Source organism: Phyllostomus discolor, chromosome 8 (genome assembly GCF_004126475.2).
Source record: "Phyllostomus discolor isolate MPI-MPIP mPhyDis1 chromosome 8, mPhyDis1.pri.v3, whole genome shotgun sequence".
Classification (NCBI taxonomy): domain Eukaryota; kingdom Metazoa; phylum Chordata; class Mammalia; order Chiroptera; family Phyllostomidae; genus Phyllostomus; species Phyllostomus discolor.
In genome coordinates, this window is record NC_040910.2 from 67,484,388 (window position 1) to 67,507,048 (window position 22,661).

Consider the following 22,661-nt stretch of genomic DNA (forward strand, 5'->3'; position numbering starts at 1 on the left):
ATTTTATTGTTTAATTGAAATTGGCCATAATGGAGTATAACAAGAATTTAGCAAGCAATAAAGACTGTGTCTATTGTGTACCCTGAGATATTGAACACATGAATAGACAGTGGCCACACCATATATCAAGTAGAACTCTGACCCACAACCTGTAGCTACTTGCCCAGGAAACCAACCCACTACCTACACTAAATAGCTCAGGATGCCAGCCTGCTGTCAGTCAGACTTGTAAAAGGCAAATTACTGTCTGGGTAATAATCCAAAAGGAGAAACAATTGAGCCCAAATGGCCAAGACTTGATTCATCACTGACAACTTCCTTAATTTTTGTCTGTTTCCAATTTAGGATCAACCAGAAGGAGTCAAACATGCACCCCTGACTGATCACACAGGGTACCCCTTTTCTAGTAAGCACCCCTACATCTGCCCCAGGCCAGCAGCCTCCCTCAGGGTATGGCTCAGGCCTTTCTTCTTCCCACTAGAAAGCTCTCCTCCTCCTCTTCCTCCTGCCTTTGTGCCTCAGCCAAAATGTAAGTGCAAGTGGCAGACTCTCTTGCTAGAATCACCTCTGAACAAAGAGCTTTTGCTTTTTCTCCTTTGGTTGGTCTTCATTTATTCCTATAATCCAGGTTGACCAAGTTGAAGCGGGGGGGCAAGAATCTCAGTGGTCCTGATCAGCCAGATTCCCCATCCAGCCTTCCTATTTATATGCATTTTGGAGGCAGTAATGAAGGAGTGGGCATATCTAGGGAACTGTCTATTTCTCTGATCAGCTGGACAGAGGAATGGCTTCCTATGTAGGTTCAGGGAAATGTGGTGGTTCTCAGAGTGTGATTCCCTAGACCACCAGCATTGGCATTGTATGGATACTGGTTAGAGATGCAAATTCCCTGGCCCACTCCACACCTACTGAATCAGGAAGGTTGGAGGTGGGGCCCAGCAACCTGTGTTTTTACAGGCCCTCTGGGTGATTCAGAGGCTCATGGAGGTTTGAGACTCACTGGCCTAGAGTTATGGCCATTTCACATGCAAATAGAAGACTCAGATCTGTTTATTTCTGGAAAGTAAAAAAGCCATTTGTATTTGCAATATAGCCCATAAACTTTACATTCCAAAATGACCTCTTGTCTCTCATTTTTCTGCAGTCTATTTCATGCAACAACCAGAGATTACTTCAGCACTCCTGGAACACACCAAACAGATTCAAATGCTTTATGATGCAAAATACATAAGGGGAAGTATAAAGCAGAGGCTTAAACGTTGCTGATAATTCCTTCTTTATGGCAGATCAAAAGAAAAGAAAGCAGAAGAAAAAGAATGCCCTTTAATTTTGTGTATTCATGGAAACTGGAGCCTTTGCATTAACCTCAGATGGAGGCCTGCTCCTTAGAACACATCTTATATCCCCATGTTGGAAGGTTAATATGCTTCCATCTCCCGTTGTTCAGCTGCAGAGAGTTATTTCTACAAGGACAAAGATGCAATTGTAAATCAAAATGATTGAACCATATAATCACTCCAGTCAACAAACACACCAGTAACTTTTCGTTCCTTTTTAAATCTTGGGAGACTTGAGAAAATTGAAGCGGTGTTTTTTTCTTTGTTTGTTTTATTGATTGCAGATATGGCTTATGACCTCAGGCCCAAGGTAAATAATGACCTGCACTGTGAATGGGAGCTTTATAGCTCTTAAGCTGTGGCACCAACTGACATGAGGGTCCCGCCAGTTAGAACAAGGCCATTCCCCACAAGGCTGCAGAGAGGGTGTAACTTAGCTGCATTTCATGGCTCTTCTGCAACAGATCAGGACATTAAAATAGGTTACTGCAAAGTTTTTTCTTCCTCCCTTATTCAGAGCATTCAAGCCCTCCTCTGGATCTCTTGTTATTTAGACACTTCCACACCTGGGTAGCAAGAGGGACACAGACACGGAAGAGACCCTTTCCCTCAGTCCTGCCAGCTCCATGAATACTGTGTGTGGCAAGTGGGGGATGTTTGTGGAGAGCAGGGCCAATAAAATGGCCTTGGTCTGATCAAGATAGCATAAAGTATATCAAACCAAGTAGAGTTACTCATGTCAACCAAGATGGCTGCCAGTCAGCCATGACACTTTGGTTCAAGAGGGAAACTACCTAAGTCATGCTAGACACATCTGGCAAGGAGACACACTTAAGATATCTGCACACGTGATCATAACAGCCATATCTGCAGAGTGGGACCACTCATGGATAGGCTCCTGAGGAATTTCCACACCTACCATCAGGGGTGTCAAGCAGAACAGCCATGTACCACCCATAGGCTCCTGGGAGGATTCCACAGTTGACATCAGGTGTGCCAAGACATTTATTGAAAATACCCAGAAGGGTAGAGTATACTACTTTCAAGGTATAAATGAGACAGGTTCCAACCACTGCTGGAGCTGAGCTCCACACACCAGGGTGCTGCTCCACATCACACTGATTTCCCTTGGCATCGGTTGCCAGAGGCTCTGCCCTGCTGGATTGAGGACTTTGCCTACCCTGCTGCCCACGTGGCTCTGGAGATCCTTTCTTACAAGATGCTGACAACTCCCTTGCCCACTGTGCTGTCTCCTGGACCTGCTAATGGGCTCAGGTTCATTATTCCCTACTGATTGCTGTATGTGTGTGTGTGTGTGTATGTTATATTTCTCTTAAATTGTTAGAGTATTGAGTAGGATATTAATGTATGCTGATGTTCTACTTTCAGTGAACCTGCATTCAATGAAAGCTGAGTGAGTAGCAGAGTTATTGTGTGTGACTCTTGTCTATTCCTTGGTGCCAGGCTGCTCAGCAGGCGGCAAGCTGAGCAGTTGCCTGCTGACTTATAGGAAAGACTTTATCATGAACGTATGCTTGTGACAGTGTCGTCTGGGTGGGTGATGACAAGAGCATGGTGGGAGACCCTCCCTTCTTCAAGAATCAGGTATGTTATGCCAAAAAGAGAGGTCCAGCTTCCCAGGACCTTCTCCCCAGAACTCTAAACAAAGGAGAGGGAACCCAGGATAATCAGCAGTAGTAAATACTCCTGCTGAGTGAGGGTTGGAGGCCTAGAGGTATTTTCTTTCCAAACTCTGAGTTCATATAGTTACCCAACACTTGCTGATATGAATTTAGACTTCAAGCATGTTTTCCTCTTAGAAATAGATGTTTCCATCTATACTAGATATTTATTATGCTCACCTGCCTAAGAAAAATTTTTTGTCCCTGTTCTGATAACGTGGTTTAATTTTCCTTTAGAGAACTCCCCCTTCTCAAACTCCCACAGTTTCGGTGGGATTGACTTCAGAGGCTGTCATTTGATCCTGGGTTAGCCAATGAAAGCATTCAAGTCCCAGAGATTGGTTCAACCATGGGTAAACCAAAGACCAAAAGAGGCCAATTAGAACCACTGATCACTAACCCAGGAACCTGGCTGAAAATACCAGGCGAGAGGCCTCCCTTTTTATACTGGGCTACAAAGCAGACAGAATACAAGCCATGGGAGTTGCCTGCCTGAACAGGGACATCCACTGAGTATCCAGCTCTAGCCTTGTCCAAATTAAGCTCTATCCATACTTCTCAGTTATACTAATCAATGCATGTCTTTTTAAAATTTTTATTTATTTTTTACTGTTGTTCAAGTACAGTTGTCTCCATTTTCTCCTCCCCACATCCTCCCTCCCCCACCCATCCCTGCCTCCCACCCTCAAACCTACTCCCTTTGGCTTTGTCCATGTATCCATTATACATGTTCCATGATGGCCCTTCCCCCATTATCTCCTATTATCCCTCTCCCTTCTGGTTATTGTCAGTTTTGCCTAAACAAGCTTTGGTTGGATTTTAGTTAGCTGCCATCAAAAGGGCCCTAATAAATATATCATGTAACCTAAAAGTTGTCTCTCTCCTTCTCTGCTCTCTCTTCTCCTCTCATCCCCTTCCCTCTCCTTCCTGCTCTTGTCTGTCTCTCCCCTCCTGTCCTTTCCTGCTTTTCATTTATGTTTTTTTTCCTGTTTGCTAAGTAAATTTACTTAGTTTTTTTTTTTTTTCACTTGCAACAAGAGTCTTGAAGAATACATCATTGTAAATTATTAACTGTCAACTTCAGGTAAATTAGGTGGCCGGAGATCATTTGAAACCATAGATAAACTGAATTTAAATGTTCTCAAATTGACAGACTTGTGGATTAAATTCTACATGCAGTAGCTGTTGGCCTTTTGTGAATGTTTCTTCAATCCAACAGCCCCACTTCCTCATGAATATGCTCAGGTTGAATAGAGAAGTGAGGATGAGAGCAGGTTCTGAGGATATCAGTGAGAGATGAAGTAAAACCCAAGTCAGGGTTGGGGGCTCTGACTATGTCAAGACAGAGAAAGCAAGTTATATCAACTGTGAAGGCTTCAACTGAAGCTGAAGCAGAGACAGACGCCAAGTGAAGACCTAGAGGGACCAGCCATCCATCATCAGAGCCAATGGGAACTGGAGAGCCACATCACAGTGTTTCATCAACTGCCTCCAGAGTGTGACACTACCACAGAAAGGGGGAGGAAAAGACCCTGCAGAGGAAAACAGCCCAGAGGTAGAGTTAGAACTCTGAGTGGCTGCCTTCCGAAGACCGAGTTTTTAACCTGAAGTCACCAAGTCAGCCTGAAATGCAATATCGAGAGTTTACTCCTGTTAAATGACAAAGATAGATCCAGAGTTAAATTTAGTTATAGAAAAATGAAGTTACATTTCTGACCAGCTGAGGCTAAGCATGAAATTATATCTAAAGTTTATAAACTATAGATTACTATGTAATTATTATTGTAATCATTACCATTATTATTATTACTTCTAATACAACTATTATTGCCAAATAAATTTAGAGTCTATCTGAGTTAGAGCTGTGAGATTAATTCAGTCTACTCCCACCAGATTATGAACACCAAAACCGGTCATAATTGAGTAGAAGGATAGTGATACAATATCATTTGAGCTGATATCCTTATATTAGGTTATGATGATGCATTTTGTTACTTCTTCCAAAGGAACAATCCCAGATGAAGCATTTATACCAGAGTTAGGAACCCTAGATACCATTTATATAAGAAGAATCAACATTATAATGATTAATAAGTATGAAATATACACATGTACACAGTATTGCCAAGATCCATCCTCCATCCCCACTCTGACCTTGTAGGTGATTTAGAACTTGTTCATTGGTTATTTGCCTATCCATCTATCATATACCCACCTGTGCATTTATAGAATACCTAATATGTGCCAGTGAGTCCTGGTTTCTGCCCCCAAAGGACTGATAACAGTACAGCATAATACATGCAAGAGAAGAAACATAATTCAAGGATAGAACCACAGAGAAGGGAATGTTGTGTAACTATTCAGAACTTAACATGGGCTTTGGGCAGTGGGGTAGCAGACTGTTTCAGTCTTAACAGTGGCAAACTGACGAGGCTTGGGCCCATGGAAAGACACAGTGATGTGAACTACCCGTGGAACACTGTGTAGACTACAAATAGTATTGTTGTAGCTCAGGTACAATGTGGTAGAATGTAGGAAGAAAATAGTGGGGCAATATGCAAGGATACGATTTTAAAAGTTCTAAAAAGGATCAGAGAATCTGAACTGTAATATCTAAATCATTAAGACCTATGAGAGAGAATACTCAGACTAATGGCTTGAGCAAAGGTCAATCTAAGAGCAGGACAGAGGTCAGTCTAGTGGTGCACCATCTAAGTTGGTGTTCACTAGCCATGTGTGGTTAATGAGCACTTAAAATGTGCCTTGTCCCAATTAAAATGTGCTGTAAGTATCACCATATACACTAGTTTTTAAAATTATGTAGAAAAAAGGGAAAGTAATTCATTAGTAACTTTTTTACAATGATTACATGTTAAAAGATTTTGGATATTTTGGGTTAAGTAAATATATTATTAAAGGATGCTCTAAAATTATAGATAATCATATTCTATTAAAATAAAATTCACTTGTTTTATTTTACATTTTTAAAAAATCTTCACCCAAGGATATATCTATTGATTTTAGAGAGAGATAAATGGAGGGAAGAAGAGAGAAATATCCTTTGGTTGTCTCCTCTATGTGCCCTGACCAGGAACCAAATATGCACCCTAGGCACGTGCCTGACTGGGAATTGAACCAGCAACCTTTTGGTTTATGGTATGATGCTCCAACCAACTGAGCCACACCAGCCAGGGCTCATTTTACATTTTTTGATATGGCTACTAGAAAATTTAAATTTGCATACATGACTTATAGGATAGTTCTATTGGGTAGTACTGGTCTGGAGTGCTGCCAGAATACAGTCAGGGAGGTAAAGTAGAATGCTGTTTATTAATTAATCCATTTATTCAATAAGTATTTAATGAGTGTCCACTCTGTCTAAGGACTGCTTTAGGCACTTGGGATATGTCAGTGAATAAAGTAGAGAAGATCCCAGTCCTTATAGAGCTTATATCCAACCAATGGAGATAGGCAACAAAAAAATAACCAATAAGTAAATGATATAATATGTTAGATAGGGGTCAGGGCTATGGGGAAAAGGTCAAGTAAGGGAATCAGAAGTGGCATGGGGTTACAATTTAAAATGGGATCATCAGGGTGAGATTCATTGGGAAGGTAGCATTTGAAGATGAGGCAGTGAGCCATGGGGATTTGAGAGGGAAGAACATCCAGGTACAGGGAACAGCCAATGCAAAGGACTGGTATGTCTGAGGAGAAAGCAAAGAAGCCACATGGCTGGAGAGGAACATCACAGGGATATGGTAGTGGTAGATCAGATCTGGGAGGTAACAGGCCAGGGTTTGGGAGGAGCTTTGGAAACCACTGTAATAAGGGAACTAAGGTTCATCCCTATGTCAGGGTTTTGAGCGGAAAAGTGGCATGATTCAATTTGTTTTAAATTGATCACTCTGGCTGTTCTGTTGGTGATAGACTTCAGAGGGACAAAAGTAGAAGCAAATGAGTTAGAAGGTATTGTGGCCTCCCAGTAAGATGACAGTGGCTCAGATTTGGGGAGTAGCCATGTAGGAGGTGAGAAGGGGTAGAACTCTGAACATATTTGAGGTTATAGCCAATGGTGATTTCACCGGTATAGACAGAGGGATAGAGGAGTGAGAAGAGTTGAAGATGGCCACAAGTATTTCATCCCAATGGGTGATGCAAGAGGTTGTGGGTGAAGCAGGTTTGGGTTGGGGACAGATATGAGAGTTTGATTTATTACAAATCCAGATAAAAAGTGTCCTAAATCAAGACTTTGAAAGTGGTGGATACAGTAAGAGGGGTACTTTTTTTTTTTTAAAGATTTTATTTATTTATTTTGAGAGAGGGAAGGGAGGGAGGGAGAGAGAGAGAGAGAGAGAGAGGAGAGAGAGAGAGAAACATCAATGTGTGGTTGCTGGGGGTTATGGCCTGCAACCCAGGAATGTACCCTGGCTGGGAATCAAACCTGGGACACTTTGGTTCCCAGCCCGTGCTCAATCCACTGAGCTACACCAGCCAGGGCCAAGAGGGGTACTTTTGACAGATATTTGCAAAACTCACAGAATTTGTTAATGCTTAGATGTGGGAAGTGAGGGAGGGGGAGGAGTAAAAAATAAAGCCCTGGTTTCTGGCCTAGGCAACTGAGTAGGCAGAAGTGTTATTTCATGAAGAACAGAAGACAGAAAGACAAGAAATTGGAACCGGTGCTATGACTTGGGGGGATTCTCCACTAACTGTATGTAGAGAGAGCTGGACTCACTTAATTATATAACCAGGCTTCTCCTTGTTAAATAGCGAGCACCTGAAACAGGAAAACAGACATTCATGCTTTATTCACTGTCTGCTCAAAGACTCAGCTTCAGTATAAAATAGAATACTGGGTGCTGTTCTGTGAGAGTATGAGAGCACCTTAGCTACTGCTCGCTCCCAGCAAAATCCTCTCTCTACACAGACTGATCAGCAATTCCCAGGGGATAAGTGGGTAGAAGGTAGGAGGGTGCTGGTGGGGATGCAGAATGTTCTGAGGGTACAGTAGGTGAGGGGGCAGAGACAGAAAGAAGAAAATGTGGGTGATGTTTAAAAAAACCTGGTTGTACTGCATTTTGCAATTCTTTCTCATGCTGTTTTCTACACATTTAGAGATGGACAGAAGCAAAAGGTGACTGGGAGAGAAGATGCCACCATTCTATGACAGAGGGGCACCCCAGGTAAACTGCTCAGACCTAGACTGGGGTTTGTGTATTTCAACCTGCCCTAAACAGTAGCTCTAAGAAAGGGTTTTGATCATGACACAAATGGAAAGAGACTAGCATCATAGACTGTTGTCACATGCCATTTGTTGCCAAACATTGTTAACAGAGGTCTCACCACGTCTGAAGATAAGTTAAAAAAAGGTTTTTATATAAATACAGAACAAGAAAAGAGATAGCATCTAAAAGACTAGGAAGAAGAACACAACTCTGAAATGACCTATGACTGGATCTAGAAAAACCATTTGAGGTAGCTGTTTGGCATCATCAATAGAGCAGTTTCTGCAATATAGTTTCAGAAAAATAGGCTAAAAAAGCCATAGGGAAGGAAAAAGGATGAAGTGAGGAAGGGCTGGTAGGATATTAAAACTATAACAGCATAATTAAAGTTGTCACTGGAAGCATAGGAGGCAGAAGCAATATTACACACTATTAAGTTAGTATTGTTGAGAATAAACTTGAAAAGCTTCCCTAGAATGTAGAGAAAAAGGCCAAAGGGATGAAAACAATGAGGGAGGACATAATAGAAATGGGGCACAGGGAACCCATCCAGCTAATCATTGCTCTTGGAGGAGAGGCCAGAGCAGATGAACAAAACCATGTAATAGAATAAAAATTTCCTAAAGCAGAAGAAAGAAGCTGAATATAGATTGCAAGGCTCACTGCATCCCACTAAATGAGCTGAAATCCTTTAGATATATTTCTGTGAATCAAGAACACTGAAGTGGGGAGAAGGCACACATCAGAAGGATATTCAATACAGCCATTCCAAAAGCAAAGCTCTGAAAAAATGACAGTATAGGCATGCAGGGCCTGTACTGTCAGGAACATGTGGTGTGTAAATGAATGAAAATGCATCACCTTACGAGTGGTTGGCTCTGCTGTGGGTAAACAGATCATAGAGAGAGGCCAGCAAGGGACCAGCAATGTTTGATGCACATGGGCAGGGGCAGAGAAGTTGCTAGAGTTGTCCCCAGTTCTCAAGGGAAGAATAGTATATTGACTGAAATAAACTTGTTCCATTTGGAAAAGTAACTAGAAAATTAGATCAAGGACAGAACAACAGGGGCCTTCTTTTGATGGCTGACCACGTAGAAATGTTTGAGGAAATGCATGAAATAAGACAAGATTTGTTTAAGAAAATAGGTTCCAATGGCTTGTTGACAGAATACGGTAAGACAAAAAACACAAAAGAAAATTGGTAGAACCCTGCAACCATTTCCTTCAACCATTTATCTTTTGGGGTTTTATGAGATGGAAGGGAAGTGGACCGGAGAGGAAAGTAATGCAAAAGGAGGAGATGATAAAGAGGAAGAGAGAAGAGGTTCTTCTCTTCTCAGGGATTCCGGCATGAATGGGAGTGAGCAGACAAGACCTGAAGTTGAGGATGAGTTCAGCCTTAACTTTTGACACTGTTTCTGATAATCCTGGTGCCTCTGGAAAACCATAAATGATTTTTAGATCTGAAGTGTGACCTGTCCAGTTCTCTGAGAAGGGGCTTCTCCTACCTCCTCTCAGCACCCTAGGCAGGAGAGATGGGAAAGGATGTCACTACCTGGGCAGAGGTGCTGCGGAGCTTCAGCAGCCCATTCTCAAGCCGCTCCATCTTGGACTTGAGCTCTTTTCCATTCCTGCGCAGCAAGCTCTGGTAGAGTCTGATGAACTCCAGAAATGATTTGGAGGTTGTGTAGTTGTAGCGCTGCTCATTGTTCAGATAGGACTGGGATGTTTGGTTGACACTTGTGTGGACAAAAGCCATGAACTTGCTAATCGACTGCTTGACTGTGAGCTAAAATCAAAGGGCAGGAAATAAAGAGATAGTATTACCATGAAGACTGGAGGTAACTACTCCTGACCCCTGCTGCTTCACCACATGGAAAATTGTTCCAACACTTCTATCCAAGCCTGAACTTGAACCCTGAAATTCTGGACATGGAATTCCTTGTACCCTGAGGTGGAAAGAATCTTGAGGAGTATCTCCTTTTCTCTCTTACCTCGATGCTCTCGGTGTTCTGTAAGAAGCGGAGGCTGACAGATTCCAATGCCTGCTGAGGCCACTTGTGAAACCAGTCAATGGTCGTGCAGTTCACAATGGCTGGAAACTTCCTGCTGCGGACCCTCAGCTTATTCCCCACAGGGGAGAAACAGAGAGTCACCTGAGAAGTCAGAAGGGTGGGAGAACCAAAAATATATCAGAGAAGTACTCACAGATGGACAGATACAACCTTGGATTTTTTTATTTTAATCCTCACCCAAGGATATGTTTATTTATTTCACAGAGAGAGGAAGGGAGAGAGAGAAACACTGATCAGTTGCCTCCTGTACGTGCCCCAACTGAGGATGGATACGGCAACTTAGGTATGTGGCCAGACTGGGGATTTAACCTATAACCTTTTGGAGTACAGGATGACACTCCAACCAACTTAGCCACTTGGCCAGGGCCAACTTTGGATTCTTAATTTCCCAGGAAATGGAAAGCACATCCAACAGAGACAAAAATCTGTAATTGCTAGCCAGCCTTTCTAGCCAAGAAAGTGGAAATCTTAAAACTATGAGGCAAGAGGGAGGCCACTGCCCATGAAGCAGATGAGAAGGGCACTCTTGCAGAAGCTGAGAAGGACACTGTACCCTCACCTCCCACTTCCAAGACAATCAGTTAGGACAGTTGTGTCCAAAATATTAGTAGAGGCTTTCATGAATAGTCTCTGGTCCTGTCTACCCTGGGCAGTAAATCCTTGTATACCTTCAGTTGTCGTCGGACCCGTTCTATAAAGAATTTCCAGCAGTTCTCTCTGTTGTCAACCAAACCTTGGCTCTTGACTTCATTCTTCATGTTGTTTATGATGTTTTCAACTTCATCATCAGAGTAGAGATCTGGGACCTCTCCTGGGAAGAAATGGAGCACAGATGGACAGCTTTGGCATCTGCCTTAATGATGCAACTGGACATAATGTTATTCAACCTTGGGACACAGGTCCTTTGGTTTTCAGGCCATGCTCCACCACTTTTGCTGGTGAAACTGGACCAACACCATATCTACTCCAAATCATGGCAGGAAAATAATACATTAAAGGATGGGGCAGAGTATATGGAACATTCTTGTCCTGGATCAACAGCCGATAGCCTAATGGATTTCAATAGTCTTTTCCTCTTTTGCTTAAGGCATGTATTTACTAACTACTGTTCTAGAAACTGTGCTCATAAGGAGCTTAATATTTAGCAGGATAAATAAAACAGATGGTAAAGTAGCCATAAGACCTGGTGAAAGGGCCACGAGAATCATACAGATACGTCTACGTATTTAAGAAGAATGAGCTATCACACTATGCTGTATACCTGAAGCTAATACAAAATAATATTGACTATAAACTGTAATTAAAAATAAAAGAATGAGCTATAATCTTTTATTAGCAAAAAAAGAGAAGAGAACAGGGGTAGCTTCATGAAATTTAGTATAAGCATGACATCTTAACTCAGTGGGGAGATGATTAACATTCAATATGTAGTATTAGAAAATCTGGGATTTAAAAAATTATGGTTGGATCTTTATATTACACTGTACACTAGGATAAATTCCAAATGGAATAATGATTTAACTATAAAATATAAAATCATAAAATGATAGAAAATGAGGGAATATTTTATAATCTCTCAGTAGGGAAGACAACTGTAACTCAACATTGATATTTTTATGAATAGAAGATAAATTTAACACATATAAATTGATAACTTTTATATAAATATAAAAATTACATAATGAAACACCACAAGAAACGTGTAAAACCAACAAAACATAACCTAAAACCAATTAAGATAACATATGTTTTCCAAACAAGATATACAGATGACTAACAGATACATAAAAAGATCCTTAACATCACTAATCATCAGAAACATGCAAGTCAAAACCATAAGAAGATATCACCTGACATCTGTTAGAATGGCTGTTATATATAAGAAAAAAACAAGAAATAACAAGTGTTAGTGAGAATGCAGAGAAAAGGAAACCCTTGTACACTGTTAGTGAGATTGTAAACTGGTGTGGGCACTATGGAAAAGAGCATGATGATTCTTCAAGAAATTGAAAATAGTACTCCCATATGATCCAGCAATCCCACTTATGGGTACATACCCAGAGGAAATCAAGCCATTATCTTGAAAAGGTATCTGTACTTCCATGTTCATTGCTGTACTATTCACAGTAGCCAAGGTTTGAAAACAGCCCAGGTGTCCATTAATGGATGAATGAATCAAGAAAATATGCTGTGTATATCTATCCATAGGAATATTATTCAGCCTCAAAAGAGAAGGAAATCCTATTATTTGCGACAATGTGAATGAACCTAGACCATATTACGTTAAATGAATTAAGCACAATACAGAGTGACCAACATTGCATGGTATCACTTATATGTGGAATCTTAAAAAAAAAAAAAAGGTTGAACTCATCAAAACAGAGTAGAAAAGTGGTTGCCAGGAGCTGAAGGGTGAGGAAAATAGGAAGAGGTTAGTAAAAGGGTTTAAACTTTTATCAATTATAAGATGAATTAGTGAAATCATGATTCTTGACTTTTTCTGTCTGACTTATTTCTCATAGCATGATGTTGTCAAGATCCATCCATGTTGTTGCAAATGGCAGTATTTCATCTTTTCTTATGGCCGAGTAGTATTCCATGTGAGATGTGAGATACGAAACTGAAAGCAACAAATGAGCAAACAAACAAACCAACAAAAACTCATAGACACAGACAACAGCAAGGTGGCTACCAGAGGGAAGGGTGCAAGAGGGTAGTAAAGGGCAAAGGGGGTTAGATGTATAATGATGAAAGATGATTTGACTTTGTGTGGTGAGCACACAATGTGATATACAGATGATGTATCATAGAATTATACACATGAAACCTGTATAACTTCATTAACTGATGTCATCCCAATGAATGTAATTAAAAAATAAATAAAAAATGCAGAAAGAAGATGAACAAGATTTGAAGAGCTAATGTGTAACATGGTGATTATAGTTGACCACACTATATAGCATAATTGAAATTTGCTAAGGGAGTAGAACTGAAATGTTCTCACCAAGTAAGGAAAAAACAGAAAATACATGTTTAATTAAAATTATAGTTAAATAGCTAACCTTAAAATGTGAAGAAACACTCTCTTCTCTCTCTCCATATACACACACACACACACACACATCTCTCCCTCTCTCTCTCTATATATATGTGTGTGAGGATTTATCTTTACAAATAAAGAGAAAGATCAACAATCCAACAGAAAGATGGGGTAAAAGATACTAAAAGGGAGTTCACAGTACAGAAAGTACAAATGTTTTTTAAACATATGTCAAATGCTTTGCCTCACTTGTTATAACAAATGCACATTGAAATTATGCTTAGCTGCTTCTTGTTTGTACAAATCAGTTTGGCAAATGTGAACAGACATTCAACTTCACTCATAATAATAAAAAATATTTTTAATTACTCATAATTATTATTTTTTACAGATTGGTGAAATTTAAAAGTTAGATAAAATGCTGTATAAATGAGGCAGTATATGGTAAAGTTTTTAAAAATCTTAACAAAATACATAACAATAAATACATGATGACCAACGTAGAAATGTAAGGATTGTTAAATATTAGAAAAATATATGAAAAGAATTCACTGTATTAGTAGATTTTAAAAAACAACATGATAATTAAAACAGATGCCATAAAATTTCTAAACACTATTAGCAAACCAGGAATAAATGAGATTTCTCATAATAGATATCCCAGCCAGATCCAAAGCAAATATCATGCCTAATAGTGAAAAACTAAAATCAGGAACAAGACAAGCATGACTATTATATGTTTTCTATCCAACATTATATGGAGTCCTGGGCTATGCAAAATGTTAAGAAAAAGAAGTTAAATGTATAAGGGTAGTTAAAAAATAATGAAGCTATCATTGTTCAAAATCTAATTTTCTTCATAGAAAATCTAAGAGAATATACACATAAATAATCAGAACCCATAAGCATGTTCAACAACAAGCCTTCTGGATATAAATTAAAATTGGAAATAAAAAGGCATTCTATACTTCAACCAAAAAGAAAAGTTTTTAAAAAGTTACTTAGAATATCAAAACAAACAAACAAGCAAACCAACAAACAAAAAATCTGAATAAGGCAGGCAGTCATAAATATACAAAACATGTGCAAAGATCTTGATGTAAAAAGTATAATAGACTGTTGAAGGGAGTAAGTGAAACCCTAAACAAACTGAGAGGAATATTGCTGTGTTCATGCATGGATGATTCAGTATTACCAATATCATGAAGATGCAATTCCAATAAGAAGATCAAATAGGTTTTTGTTTTGATCCTGACAAGCCTATTCTACAATTTATATGGAAGAGCAAAGGGTAAAAATGGCTATGATATTTGTGAACAAGGACCAGGTGGGATTTGCCCTTCCAGAAATCAAGTCTCCTTCCAGTGCTGTGTTAGTTACATTGGCCCTGGGGTAAATAAATAGAACAATGAGTGGAACACCTAGAAACAGACCCAAATACAAATACAAAATTGATATAAAAAATCAGTGTGCAAACAAGGGATAGACTAATTGATGAGTGATGTTAAGGTTAATTCAATATTAATATTAAAAAATAAAATTAGAACACCATACAAAAATATATTACAGGTGAATTAAAAGACATTACCAGTAACATGAAAAGTAAAACAGTAATAATTTAAAAATAAAATACATGAGATTATTTTTATGGTGATGGATAGGACAAGATTTCTGAAACAGCACAAAAAAGCATAAAGCATATGAAAGTAAGTTTTATAATATATAAACTAAATCAGCATGACAGAAGTCAGATACGGACTTCAAAAAGTTATTTACAACCTGTATAATGAAAAAGGGTCAGTATCCAGAATATATAAAGAATACTTACAAATCCATAAGAAAAAAACGAAGAACCCAAGAGCTAAAAGGAAAGTTGCCTATTGGCAACTCACAGAAGAGGAATATAGGGAACTGGTCTGCATGGCAGTGATGAGTGTAGGTCAGCCCTGGTTTGGAAAACCAACAGGTGCAAAGTGGCACACAGGAACCAGGCCCACAGATTGGCTCTCCCATGGGGAACCAGGCCTGCATTGTACCTAGGCTGCTTTGAGGCTTGCTTTTGCTAAAACTCCCTCACCCTGAGTTAAGGCAGCAAATATTTAATGCATATCTTTTAAGTAACTTCCTAAAGTCTGTGCTAAACCTCCCAAGGATGGAGTGTAAGCAGTTCAAACACTTTTCCCCTTGCATTTGCAACATCTTTTTCTTTGTTATCTGTAAAAGGTAATCACCTAAAGCAAACCTGTGCATAATGAATGAGGACCTTCCTTGATGTAATCCTCCCAGAAAAACAATAAAAGCCTGTCTAGGCAAGGGTTGGGGTGCTCTCTCACTCAGAGAGTGGCCATGCCATCCCTTTTTCTCCATAGGACTTCTATAGTCCATGTGAATTTGTTTGTCACATCCACGACACCATGGACACCGCTGGTTGGAGTCCACATCAGAGGAATAGCCAATAAACACTTGAGTAGATGCTCCAAGGTCACAAGTAATAAGGGAAAGGAAAACAATGATATTTCACTTTATACCCATTGGCAAATATTAATATGTTAGATAAATGAAATGTTAGGGAGGCTAGGAAGAACAGGTGGTATTGGTCAGAGAGAACAGGCACCTGTATTGGTCAGAGAGTAAATTTGTACAACTATTCTGGAGAGAAACTTGGCACTTCATAGTCAAGTTGAAATGCACAAACCAGACAATTTAGTAATCTAAGTTTTGGGCACTTATTGTAAAGGAACTCTTGTACATGCACACCAGATGTTTGTTTTTTGAAACAAAGAAGTTTCTTCTTTGTCCAGAATTGCATGGGTGATTGATTTATTACTTTGCACATATTCAAAAATATTTTGTAAAGAAATATAAAAAAACATAAATAAATGTGGGTGGTGAGAATGAGAAAACTGTGAGGGAGAGTCAGGAATTGAAAGACAAGATAGAATGTAACACATTTCTGAATTAGAATCCAGGGGCTGGGCTCCTAGCTCAGGAGGAATAGTTGGCCTCAGAAAGGGGGAATGGTAATGTGGGAGGTGAGGCAGAAACTGTGAAGAGATGGACACAGACTGGGAGGTACAAAGATAGCTTCATGGCTGATCCTAAATGGCATAAATGCTCTAGCGGAGATGAACTTGAGGGAGGTTCGAATGCTATCACTGCAGTCTGAGAACCCTGGCTGTGCTGGGAAGGTGAATGAGGTTTGCCATGAGCTATTCTGTGGGGATCAGAAAAGCTCTTTCACATTTCCAGCACAAAGCTTCAGATGGACCTGGAGTCACATACAAGCTCCTCTTTACAGTTCTCATGTTCACACATTTCCTCCTTCCTCCACAACCAACACAGAAATGTTAGCATTGCATAAATGTTAGGGACAGCAGAAGCCTCTGGGGCCATGCTATCCATGCTGCTTCCTTATGTGAGGACTAGGGGGAGGTCCTCTAAGTTGGGTGGTTTGACAAATAGTCAGTATCTGAGTGATTAGGAATGATAATTCTATTTATCACTGAGGCCACTGCCCATCCTTGAACTCTATGTGGAGGAAACTGATGCTTACTTCCCAACAACATCTGGCCTACATAGTATGACACCACGAGTCTAGCCAGACATTTACTATGGGCTTTATACTAACTAAACTTAATCACTTAAAAGGTCTAAATTAAAAAAAAAGATAATCATGAAAATAACCATTTACTTTTTTCTTTGTGTGAACTTGATTTAATTTCCACTCATTAAAATATTTCATAGCATGCATAGAAAACAACCTGTGCTATAACTTGTCAAAATAAATATTAATAGAATAATCCTTTTCAGACTCATTTGATAAACAAAGGTCAGAGAGAACTGCTAAGAAAATGAAATAATATTTAGTACGTGTTGGGATTCAGAAAGTTCCAGGCAACATTTTTGTTTTTAAAGATTTTACTTATTTATTTTTAGATGGAAGGGAAAGGAGGGAGAAAGAGAGGGAGAGAAACATCAATGGGTGGTTGCCTCTCACATGCCCCCTACTGGGGACCTGGCCTGGAACCCAGGCATGTGCCCCGACTGGGAACCAAACCAGCAGTGCTTTGGTTTGTAGGCTGGCGCTCAATCGACTGAGTCACACCAGCCAGGGCAAGGAATCTTAAAAAGAGAAACACTCCTACAGAACTGGCATGAGACAGCCTCATCCAGCTTAAGGAGCTGGTCTATACCAGTATTCTTTCTCCTTCACCTCTCATAACTTGCATTTCCTTATCTGTTAATATCTCTGAGCCCTCCAGTGAGAAATTGGACCCTCTTTGGTTTTATCATCTGCAATAATAGGTCTGCATTCTGTACCTTTCTCTTATTTAAAATATGTAGGTTTTATGTCTTTTTGGTACTTTTTATGAATCAGATCATGGATGTTGAAGAAGCAAAACTATGGTCTACAGGCCAATCTGGCCCTGTTCTTTTTGTATAATCTACAAGCTAAGCATGTTTTTTTGCCATTTTTAATGGTTGGAAAAAAATACTATTTAATGGCATGTGAAAATTACAGAGTTCAAATTTTATTGTTCATAAATAGTTTTATTGGCCACAGCCAGCTTCATTTATTTAGGGATCATCTGGCTAGTTTCGCACTACAGAGTTGAGTAGTTATGGCAGAAACTGTCTGGTCTGCAAAGCTGAGAATATTTATATTCTGCTCCTTTACAGGAAAAGTTTGCTTATCCTGGTTTATGTGAAACCCTCAGTGCCAAGATGTTGAAGCCTCCAGGCCATTTAGAAATTTTTTCTGCATTCTTATGATGGTGGTGTTTGGTACAGGACCCCAAGGACCTTCATGAAGATTGCCAGATTGAATATCTGGGGATAAACACTTCTGGATTGGGAGCCAAGTATTTATTTTCAGATTTGTATCCCAATATCTCCTAACAATATTCCTGTCACTTATTGTGTGATGTAGATAGTCATGCTGGAAGCAGGAACCTGAACTGACAGAGGGGATTTTGCAGAGACACAGGCAGAGACTATTTAAATATTGGAAATGTGACTTCCAGCCAAGATGGCAGCATAGGTAGACTCACTGTGCCTCCTCGCACAACCAGAAGAACAACAAAAATTTAAAAACAAAACACAACCAGGACTGACAGAAAATCGAACTGTATGGAAGTCTGACAGCCAAGGAGTTAAAGAAGAAACATTGATCAAGACCAGTAGGAGGGTGGAGATGAGCAGCCAGGGTGGAGAGGACTTGAGGCAAGGTGTAAGCTAGTGGACCCACTGAGGTGGCAGATTGTGGAGCGGGATGTGCAAGACTGCAGCTGGATGGCAAGGCAGCAGCAGGCAGAACCGGCAAGGTGGTGGATTGTGGACATGGCAGTCCCACATTCCCATGCAGATAAACCAGGAGAAACAACTGGGGAGCAGGATGGACTGCAAAACCCAGGACCCCAGTACAGGGAAATAAAGCCTTAAATCACTGATTAAAAACACCTGTGGGGGTTGAGGCAGCAGGAAAGGCTTCAGCTTAATAGGAGAGATTGTTGGAGAGACCTGTAGGGTCCTAGAGCGTACACAGGCCAACCCACCTGGGAATCAGCACCTGAAGGGCCCAATTTGCTTGTGGGAAATGGGGGAAATGACTGAAATCTGGCAGAGAGTGGAACAAGCACCACTGTTCCCTCTCGGACTCCTGCCCCACACAACACAGCAACATGGATTACCCCACCCTGGTGAACACCTAAGGCTCTGCCCATCACCATGTAACAGGCACGTCAAGACAAAAAAAAAGTGGCCCAAATGAAAGAACAGATCAAAGCTCCAGAAAAAATACAACTAAGCAATGAAGAGATAGCCAACCTATCAGATGCACAGTTCAAAACACTGGTGATCAGGGTGCCCGAAGAATTTGTTGAATTTGGTCACAAATTATATGAAAAAATGAAGTCTACACTAAGTGAAATAAAGGAAAATCTACAGGGAATTAATAGTAATGGGAAGGAAACCAGGAATTAAATCAATGGTGTGGACCAAAAGGAAGAAAGAAATATCCAATCAGAAAAGAATGAAGAAATGAGAATTCAAAAAAAAAAATGAGGAGAGGCTTAAGAACTTCCAGGACATCTTTAAACATTCCAACATCCAAATTATAGGGGTACCAGAAGGAGAAGAAGAAGAGCAACAAGTGGAAAACTTATTTGAACAAATAATAAAGGAGAACTTCCCCAATCTGGCAAAGGAAATAGACTTCCAGGAAGTCCAGGAAGCTCAGACAGTCCCAAAGGAGTTGGACCCAAGGAGGAACACACCAAGGCACATTATAATTACATTAGCCAAGATTAAAATGAAGGATAGAATCCTAGAAGCAGCAAGAGAAAAGAAGATAGTTACCTACAAAGGAGTTTCCATCAGACTGTCAGCTGATTTCTCAAGAGACTTAATAGGCAAGAAGGGGCTGGAAAGAAGTATTCCAAGTCATGAAAGGCAAGGACCTACATCCAAGATTACTCTATCCAGCAAAGCTTTCATTTAGAATGGAAGGGCAGATAAAGTACTTCTCAGATAAGGTCAAGATAAAGGAGTTCATCACCAAGCCCTTATTATATGAAGTGTTAAAGGGATTTATCTAAGAAAAAGAAGATAAAGAATATGAACAGTAAAATGACAGCAAACTCACAGTTCTTAACAACCACGCCTAAAACAAAAACAGAACCAAACTAAGAAAACAACTAGAACAGGAACAGAAACACAGAAATGGAGATCACATGGAGGGTTATCAACAGGGGAGGTGGTTGGGGGAGAAAGGAGGAAAAGGTACAGAGAATAAGTAGCATAGATGGTAGGTAGAGAATAGACAGGGAGAGGGTGAAAATAGTATGGGAAATGTAGAAGCTAAAGAACTTATGACACATGGACATGAACTAAAGGGGGGAATGTGGACAACTGTAATAGCATAATCAATAAAATATATTTAAAAAATAAGATAAGATAAGATAAAATAAATAAATATTGGAAATGTTTTCTCCTGAGGCTGGAAGTTGGGAAGCCCTATTTCTGCTTCCAAATGCTTGCAGGCTCCATGTGTTAAGTCAGACTAGTCATCATCATCTCTGTGTTAGTCTGGGGCTTTCAGAAGCTACAACTACTTTTGGGGGAGCAGATCCTGAGAGTGGGAGATGGTTCAGTTAGTTGGAGCTTGGTGATAAAAAGGGCAAAAGGTACAGGTCAGGTTCTCTATGAATCAGCTTCACACTGGCTTAAAGGCTTTGACTCCCTCTAGGCCTAACATTTTTCAAAGACATTTCCCTGATCTCAAGGGAGAAAAAGCAAAGGAGTATAATGACTATCTTAGTGCCCCTGTTCCTCTCGATATATGGCTGGAAACCTTCTCAAAGCACATGTCCAGTAGCAATACCTAATAGTAAGACAGCACATCATTCTCATGCTGTGTGCACCCTGGTTCAACAAATACCTCCTGAGCACTAATTATGGGCCAGGAGATACATTAAATGCTGACAACATAAATGATGAAAACAACACGGCCTCTACAGAGGGTTTTAATTTTATCAGTCTTGTTTGATTTCCTAAGCTGGATGGTAGTTATTTAATCTTTATATTTTGTATCTCTGGATTATTTAATAAAAAGTTTAACCAACAGCAGACAAGATGGTCTCTGTATTTTATAAATTTATGATGCTCTTTTCATACAATGGTGGCGTGTGCAACCCTTGAGTGCTAGAAACATGAAGGGAGGTTTCCCAGTCATTGGGGTGACAGTGGATCAGTGACAGTTTCCTACAGAGAAAACACCCAAGATCTATCTTGTAATATGAGAAGAAGTTGATCCAGACAAAGAAGGAGAAGGCTCTGTGAGTAAGGAAGATGTCAGGGAACAGCCCAGTATAACACCCCAAGAAGTGAGAAGCTATTACATCAAAATGGGAGAGGTGAGGCTAATGAGGGCAGAAGGAAGAGGTCAGAGGCAGCTTTTTTCCTGTACAAAAGGATTTTATCCTGCATTTAGAGTAACCAATTAACAAATTATAGTTTAGATAGACACTTGTGGAAGTAGTGAGGAGAATGGATTGGAGGGAGGATTCCTGGGAGGCAGGGTGATGAGTTAAGAAGTATCAGCATTTGTTGAAGCAAAAGACAAAAAGATCAGTGGTAGCCATGGTAAAAAAGATATGGACACAGAAATGGCAAAAGAGTAAAACTGGTGGCAATTGATTTTCTCTTGATGTAGGTGGTGACAGAGAGGTTAGCAGTGTAGTAGAACGCACAGGCATAGTCTCAAATTACTTGGATGAGAATTTAGTATCACATGAAGAAAAGAAAAGGCTGGTCATTCAAGTATCTTTTTGCATTACCCTTTCAGCATTTCTGTTTGGCAGCTGTAAACCCAAGAAGGTGCTAGTATAACTTTTCACTGTCTGTGGTGTAAGGGTGACTCTAGTGAACCGATCCAGTGAGACTACAGTGCATGCATGAGAGGTCTGCTGCATGCTTGACAGCTTCTCTTTTGCCCCATGCTTTGTATTTTTTCCTTTTAGGGGTCAGAATTTAGCTTATGTAAAGCATAGATGGCCCATCAGGAAATCCAGTTTTCAGGTACACATGGGAGAAGAACAATCCAATCCACCCACATCTGTTACAAGTATATCCAGACTCCACATTTTCACATGATGTGTGCAGACTACTAACCTGTCAATCTTCGATCTAATCTTAAGCACCTTCAAGATGTGGTGATCTTTTCATGTTCTATATACCAAAAGGAGATTTGGCCCAAATATTAAAAACAGTTTAGTTTAGAGATAAAGAGATACATGACTTTACAAGAGAGGAGACACAACTGGATATGAACTAATCCAATAGACCATAAAGAGGCTGATGATACTTATTTTTGAGCTGAGTATGTACCGACTGGAACATGGGAGCTTAGTAAATAAATAGTTTTGAATATATGAATAGATAGAAAGTGGTCTAATTGGGCCAGGGAAGAGAAACCTTAATTTTGGAGTGAATAATTATGCCTTTTGAAAAGCAAAAGGAAAGTCCCAACATAAAATCCCAAACTAAAATGAAATATGAAATCTGGCAGAGTTAGCAGAGGAAAAGATACCACACCTAGAGCAGACTAAGTCTTCTTAGCTGGGACTGTAGTACAGTGGGCTTCCAGAAATGCTTGAAAGCTCGAGGTGCGGGTGCTGCCCAGAAAGCCAGGGAATAATTCTATTTCCCCCTCTAGATTAGGAAGGAGCCTTGCTGGTGCTGACTTTGGTTCAAGAACCAAGAGAGAAAAAATTTTGTAAGAATTTTTAAAATGCCTGGGT

General features: G+C 40.0%; 1 protein-coding gene across 5 annotated transcripts in view; it reads right to left on the reverse strand.

Moving 5' to 3' along the window:
- The window catches only part of DNAH9 (dynein axonemal heavy chain 9), a 335,540-nt gene that overhangs the window by 100,809 nt on the left and 212,070 nt on the right, over positions 1-22,661 (reverse strand). For all 5 annotated transcript variants that reach the window (XM_028534618.2, XM_036032967.1, XM_036032969.1 and 2 more), the window contains 3 exons: positions 10,991-11,133; positions 10,242-10,403; positions 9,803-10,036 (listed from right to left, as the gene is read on the reverse strand). In XM_028534618.2, coding sequence (XP_028390419.1) covers positions 9,803-10,036; positions 10,242-10,403; positions 10,991-11,133 — 539 coding nt within the window. The remainder of the gene's footprint in view (positions 1-9,802; positions 10,037-10,241; positions 10,404-10,990; positions 11,134-22,661) is intronic.